The 7276-nt window shown below is 35.1% G+C and overlaps 1 protein-coding gene across 1 annotated transcript in view; it reads left to right on the forward strand.

Annotated features, from left to right (window-relative positions):
- ABCC9 (ATP binding cassette subfamily C member 9) overlaps positions 1–7276 on the forward strand; it is a 120603-nt gene that overhangs the window by 62373 nt on the left and 50954 nt on the right. Inside the window, 3 exon segments of the mRNA XM_011381579.2 lie at positions 3831–3869; positions 5264–5365; positions 7061–7145. Coding sequence (XP_011379881.1) covers positions 3831–3869; positions 5264–5365; positions 7061–7145 — 226 coding nt within the window.

Raw genomic sequence — 7276 nt, forward strand, 5'->3', positions numbered from 1 at the left:
TCTTCATTCTTTACTTCAGTCCTTAAATTTTATGTCCTTGATTTCAGCTATTCTGTACTAAAACAAACTAATGTATATTTCTGGCCAAGATCTTTCTTCTGACGACCTAACAGCTCCTCCAAAAAGTCTTATACAAGCTGCAAATTGAACAAATACAAACTGAATTCATCTCTCATATCTCCAAAACCTGTTTCTCCTATATCTTGGTAGAGGTGTGTCCCCACCCCCTGAAATCAGTTGGTAGGCCCCCAAGCCCCCAAGCCTACCAACTGATTTCAGGGGGTGGGGACACACCTCTACCAAGAGAACAGAGATCAAAGTTCAATTTATATTCTTTTCTCTATTGCCTACAGAATCCAACCAATTACTTTGCTTATGTCTGTCCTTACATTTCTATGTTTACTTTAATATCCCTAGTTCAAGTACTTATCATTTATGTGAACTACTCACTCTAATAACTCCCTCGCCTTTCTTCCTACCATTGCAAAGTTTACTCTTTTTACATGCGCAAATCTAATTACTTCCCTTTGCTTATAATTTTTTTATTATATAAAAAAAGAAATATTCCAAAGGCCTATGCATACCATATCAGGGCCTTTCATGATCTGGTTCTTAACATTTTAAATTCAGGTCCTGCTATTCCACCCACTTTTACTATTGTGTTCCAGTAGCTCTGAAGTGCAGGTAGTTCTTAAAGGCATGTACTAGGTGTCTGATGTCCTGCCAGATTGGTAGCCTCACCCTTGTTTCTAGTGTCAACGTAGATTTTATCTCTTTGACAAAGCCTCTTATTCTCCCAGATGGATTGAAATGTACTTTCTCTTCTGGTCCCTCTGCACTTTGTTCAAATGAGTAATGTGGATTGGTCTTCTCACTAGACTGGGACACCTTAAAGCCAAAGTATTTGGTCTTTTTGTCTTTATTTGTTTCATATCGTACCTAGCCCCTGGTTCTTTCCCATTTTTATTTGTAGAAAAACATAATTCTCGTCTCTCTGTTCCTCTCTATCTCTTTATCTCTCTCTCCACTTCTCTCTCTCTTCTTCTGTCTCTCTCTCTCATCTCAACTCACAACTACTGCCATATTCCGTTCCTTTTGTAGATAAAAAAAAAAAAGACTTCAGTCATTTACTCTAATTCCTCTTATTCCACTTTTATCTCAGTCAATTGCAGTCAGGTTTCTACCTCTACCACTCCACTGAAACTATTTTTATCAAATCTGGCAGTTGTATCCTAGGTGTTAAGTTTATTGGGAACTTTTTGATCATTATCTTTCTTGACCTCCTGGCCTCTTAACACTGTTGCTCACACTTTTCTTTTTTAAAAGGTCTCCTTGGTTAGTTTTCAGGAAAACTCACAGTTCAGTTTACCTCTTAAAACTTTTTCCCACTCCTCTTGGTCCTTTCTGCAGATTTCTCTTCCTCAGGCATCTGGGCAATAGTGATGTTTTACAGGATTCTGTCTTTGTCCCCTTCTTTTCTGCCTTTATACTCGGTAGGCAATCATAGCTTCCTATAACTTTAGTTTCCTGTCTGCTCCTATTCCTTTATTTGCTTATGAAACAAACTAGAATTGTTGAAGCCATTTTTTGACCTTACATTAATAAAGAGTGGAATCCAAACTCTTTGGTATCTAAGGCATATATCATGAAGTCAAGTCACCCTCAAAGTCTTCATTCATTTACCAGATCTCTCTTGAGCTTCATATTCTGATTCCTCACCGTAGTCATTTGGGTATTCCTTATGTACCTCAAACTGAACGTGACTGCTACTGAATTCACTATCTTCTCCCACCATGTGTACTTCCTCTTTCTTGTTCCATGTCCTTGACTCCTTCCTCTCCTTCCTGCCTCTCATCTTGTCAGTCACGCAATCTTAGGTATCTTCGAATATGTCCACTTCTTTTCATTCATTCACCATTACCCTAATTCAGGGCATCACGTTCTTATCTCTGTGACTCTGACAGACTCCAGTGGTATCTATATTACCTCCAATCTTGCTCTCTCTGATTCACTAATTGCATTCTGCAATCAGAGTGATATTTCTAAAACAAACCTCTCTTATTTAAACCCCTTCAGTGATTTTCCATTGCTCTGAGGAAAATTTCAAACTCTGTAAAATGGTTTAAGAGCCCTTTTATTATCTGGCCATGCATACTTTTTAAGTTCACCAAGTACTTTTTTTCACTCACTATGTATACTCATTTCATCCATGCTGAATTTTCATATGTTTCGTCTATGACCAGGATACCTCAATGCCGTTCAATATATATTTTATCTAGTCTGGAATACTCTTCACCTTTTTTTTTTTTTTTTTTTTTCATCTAGCACACTCTTACTTATTACTTTGGCATCAACTTTATTTTTACCCTTGGGGGTCTTTTATGCACTAATATCAGCCTTTACTTCACTTTTTATGATGTTTATTCCCTGTCACACTCCCACAAAACAGAAATCAGCATGAAGAAAAGAATGAGTTTTCCTTGTTTACTGTGTCCCTAGTATTTTGGCACTGAGTAGTGATCAATAAATTTTTTTTAAATGAATATTGAATAAGTAGAGTTGGAATTTAATCAATATTAATTGAATAAATTGATGACTTCCAAATTTCTGTTTGCAGTTTGGGCTGACATTTTCAAATGTCTGATGGGCTTTCCACATGTCTAACAGCCATTTACACCTGGATGGCCAGCAGGCAAATTAATCCATTAATTTCTGCCACATATCTGCTTTCCTCCTCTGTGCTTTCTCTTCCTCAGTTTAACAAAATCATTGAGGTCATTTATTGGCTTTTTATCACTAAAAAAAATCCAAATTTCTTGGCATCTAAAGCATATTGTGTGGGAAATATTACTTGGGAAATTGTATATTATTACTTTATTTTTTTATGAGTAATTTAAATCAGGAAATAATCATTATTGAGAGGGAATTTTTAGTCTGAGATCGTTTCTTCCTGCCTCTATTAACCATTCCAAGATGTCATTAGTAATTTGCAGTTGTAAAATCTTACCATTAGTAACTAAGCCAAATATCACCAGGTATAGTGCTTTGGTAAATTTTCTCCACAAAAGTTTATGATGCTTTTCAAATTCAAATAGGATCTATTTTGGAGTGCCTATAGGCTTTAATTCTGTGTGTGGTTTTTGAATTCAGTTCTTTGAGAATGATGAAATTCAACTGAATTATTAAACTTTAGAAAAATAAAATAAATAGGTCTTCAGGTATTTTCCCCATAATATAGATATATCTCAATTTAGTTAGTCAAACACCTCTTTTTACAAAAATTGTATCAATCAGTTTTTATACCTAAATGTTTCAGTTTGACCTATTGTGAATATGTCTTTCTTCCCAGTTCCTTAAGAGTTAGGCTGTGTTTTAAACCTTTCAAGTTTAGAGCTCCAAAAGTATTTCTTCCTCTCATACGTTAGGGTAGCTAAGTAGTTTAAATAGATTAAATTTGAATTTTAAAGGTAAGGAGGACTTGGAGATTCTGAATTCTTTTAAAAACTATGGAAATATTCTAAAGAGATTATCTAAATTTATACAACTAATTGGAGCAGACTTGGAGTTAGAACCCATGTCATTGTATGAACCCAAATTTTGTATGAAAATATACAGTGCTATCTATCTTTTGAAAGCATACTAATTATTTCTTAGCCAGTGAAGACATAAAAAAAGAATGTAATTGACCCTATTTATCTTTGAAATTAATATCAAAAACCATTTGGGAAACATACCTATTTAATGTCCAATGTTTATTTTATCTTTTACCTATGTGAAGCTAGTCATATTTACATTTCATAATTAATGAAAATTGTTTGCCATACTTGCAGTGTAAATGAATCTGAACCTTCTTTTGAAGCAACCAGAAGGTATTATTTCTATTTTAATCTGCATTTAATAAGAATAACTTCCTTCCTCAGACTTTACTTGATACTCAATCTCTTACTCCTAGTCATTTTGTTCATTCTGATGATGTATAAAGTTATTTATTAAAATGTGCCAGTATATTTCCAGTAGCAGTGGTTCTCAACATTTGCAGGCTGCTAAAAGAATTAATCTGCCAAACAAAATGGCCCACTGTGTTAGTCGTTTTTCTCTCACTTATGTCTCAACTTTGGCTGAAACTCAGTTCTGTTCTTAATGTATTGGGTTTGGGATTTCATAAAATAAAAGTACAAAAATTAATATGTATATTGTTTATGAGTTAAACAGTGATGGAACCTGTGATTAAGGTAGAGATGGAGAGCCAAGTGTGTCATGTATTTAAAAAAGAAAAAAATCGTAAAAGACTTGGGGGAAGGGAAAGCAGACATGTCAGAAGTTGGGAACCACTGTTTTATTGGACATATGGTTATCTAAGAGATCACTAGATCATGATAATACTATATATTATCATGTCTTCTAAACTCCTAGATATAATGTTTCAGGATGATCACTACGCATTTCTAACTACTCTTTTTCTTAACCTTACTCTCTTTTAACCTTAATTCCTTAATTAGTACTTACAGATGATGAACTAACTATGGAAGTAGGATTTTTAAGCTGACCCCTTCCCTGCTCCAGTCTCATCATCTTCTTTATCTTCAGCTCACACGCATTTTACCTATTACTGCAAGTTAAGTCTCACATATAGACATCTGCTAGAATTTGTAAACCAAAAATATGGGGGTAGGAGGTTATCATTTTAGTGAAAACTATTTCAATATGTATTGAACTATGTAGTTTTAGTTGTGTAATTTCAGTATTAAAATGGATTCCTCAAGACATTATTCTTTGTTTTGAAATATTTACATATTATCTTAAAATCTGTAGATGTTATTAAGCCACAAATATACACTATAATTATAGTATCAATTCACATCTTTTTTAAGGTCTGCGCACTAAATTCATAGTTATATAAAGTAAAATATCTGTGGCTATGAGTGAATTTTATCACTCCTCAAATTATTTAAAAAATTATACTCATTTTAAAAAATAAAATTTCAACTAATAGTTTCTACCTTAAAACATTACGTTAGCACAGTAAAATCAAATTTTCCACATCGTGTGACATTTTGATTAAATTCTAATCCTTCTAATTTAGGTGGAATATTTAACAGTTAATCAGGTTGGCGGTTGTTAAAATGTTCTCTTTTAGAAGTTTTCTATTTCTGTATATGAGACATTTTATCAACTTTTGTTTTATTTAATTATGCTAAAATACACGTGCAGCATAGTACCCTTGCATAATTTTGGTGTTTTGTTTTTCTTGTTCATTTTACAGTAGGAGCAGGTATTCCGTGGCTTATGCAGCTCAAAAGCCTTGGCTACTAAATGCTACAGTAGAAGAAAATATTACTTTTGGAAGTCCTTTCAACAAGCAGAGGTAACTTTGAATGTATAAAATTTAGAACTAAAACGAGCAACTATTCCTTATCCTGTGTTTGGTCCATGGTGTCTGGAATCTTTACATCAGGACTTCATTTCCTCCCTTGCTTGCCCTACTTCCAATCTCATCAGCAGGTCTTTTGATTCAACTCTTTTAAGAGATGCCTCATTGGAAGTTTAAGTCCATTCTGTACACTTGCTGAGGACAATTTGTACACTAAAACTAAACAACCTAAAATGAAGTGTGTATGTATGTGTGTGTGAGGTGAGGAAGGGTGGTGGTGGTAGTAGTAGTGTTGAGATTCTTGATAAGCAGAAGGAAAAACCCAAGTAAGGAGCAGAAGGAGGGTTTACTGTGGAAAGAAGAGGTAAACTGTGGGATCTGAGAGATCTAGTGACTGGAAGCAGCCAGAATATGCTACCTTTCATCCATCTTTTAAGTATCAGTGGAATGTACAAAGATATGACTCTTTCTTTAAACCACTCTCAGAAAGGTGGGTCTTACAACTCTAAGCTGGGTTAAAAGTTAAAAAGAATTAGGTCAAAGGAGGGGCATGAAGAAGGGGACAGGAACAGGAAACAGTGTGGGAGGAAGAACCTAAATGACAGGGTGTCGTTCGGGCTTGGAAAGAAACCAGACGGAGAGATATTTGGGGATATTGACAGTGGGAAACTGGATTGTAAAGGAAGGCTGAGACAAGGTAGTGAAGGGCCTTAAAAGCCAACTGGTTGTAATTGTGTACATTCTGGGGAGGCATAGCATGTTTTAGTAAGGTAAATAATAAGGTAGATGTGATGTTTAATCTGGCAGTATAATGACGGATATATATGAGATGAATCTGAATTAGGAGCAGGGAGATATTTAGAAGTTTGTTGGAACAATTATCCAGGCATGGAATGCTATAGAAATGGAAAGAGGCGGTAGACAGAAAATTGTTCTAGAACAAGGATGGACAAATAAAAGCAGGGAGAAAAGGGAGAAGAATCAAGAATGACTTGAAAATTTTAAGACTAGGTGATTGAGAAAATTAAAGCATTGATATTTTTCCCAGCACTTTCAATCTCTATGCTTCCCTAAACTATCAGTCCATCCGATTTACAGTCCCAGCCTTAGAGCAAGTCGAGTACTGTCAGTCCTCATCCTCTTCCATTTCTCCCTGCTTCAGCACGCATGACAGTACACACAGACACCCACCCATGACCTGTGCCTTCGTCCTGGTGAACTTCCTGTTGTCCCTCGTAGGCACCGTGAACTCTTTCACTTTTGTGCAATTTTTAAAGCTTCCTTTCCCTCATTTTCTTCCTGGCTAATTATGACTCATCTTTCTGGATACGATTTATACATTGCTTCCTCTACAAAGACGTTACCATCTTCTCAGAGTGGTCAGTCATTTCTTCCTATGTATTCTAGGAGCACTTTTTACCTCCCTCTGCTAGAGCACCTAACAAGGTACATTTTTATTATATGTTTCTATATCAGTCTTGTGTTCCAATCACTAGTTTTGTAATCATGGGAACTAATACCTATTTATCTTTTTCTACAAACCTAGTGTAGAGGCTAATATATAAAATTGTTCAATAAATATTGTTCAATAGATGTTGTATTTCAGCTTCCAAGATACTGAATCTGGGACTTAATTTATGGGCAGTATATTAATAGTGTTCTAAAAATTCAAAATAATTTCTCCTAAAGGTACAAAGCTGTCACAGATGCCTGTTCTCTTCAGCCAGATATTGACTTACTGCCATTTGGAGACCAAACCGAAATTGGAGAGCGGGTGAGCTATGTATAGTTTAACTAAATGACGAACAAAAACCTAGAAAAACCTTCTGGTTGTCTTTAATCTTTCTTGGAACATAATCAAATCTGAGTGTTTAGGATTTGACCTAATGACGAGTTCTAGCAGTG

The sequence above is a fragment of the Pteropus vampyrus genome, unplaced genomic scaffold (assembly GCF_000151845.1).
Source record: "Pteropus vampyrus isolate Shadow unplaced genomic scaffold, Pvam_2.0 Scaffold444, whole genome shotgun sequence".
Classification (NCBI taxonomy): Eukaryota; Metazoa; Chordata; class Mammalia; order Chiroptera; family Pteropodidae; genus Pteropus; species Pteropus vampyrus.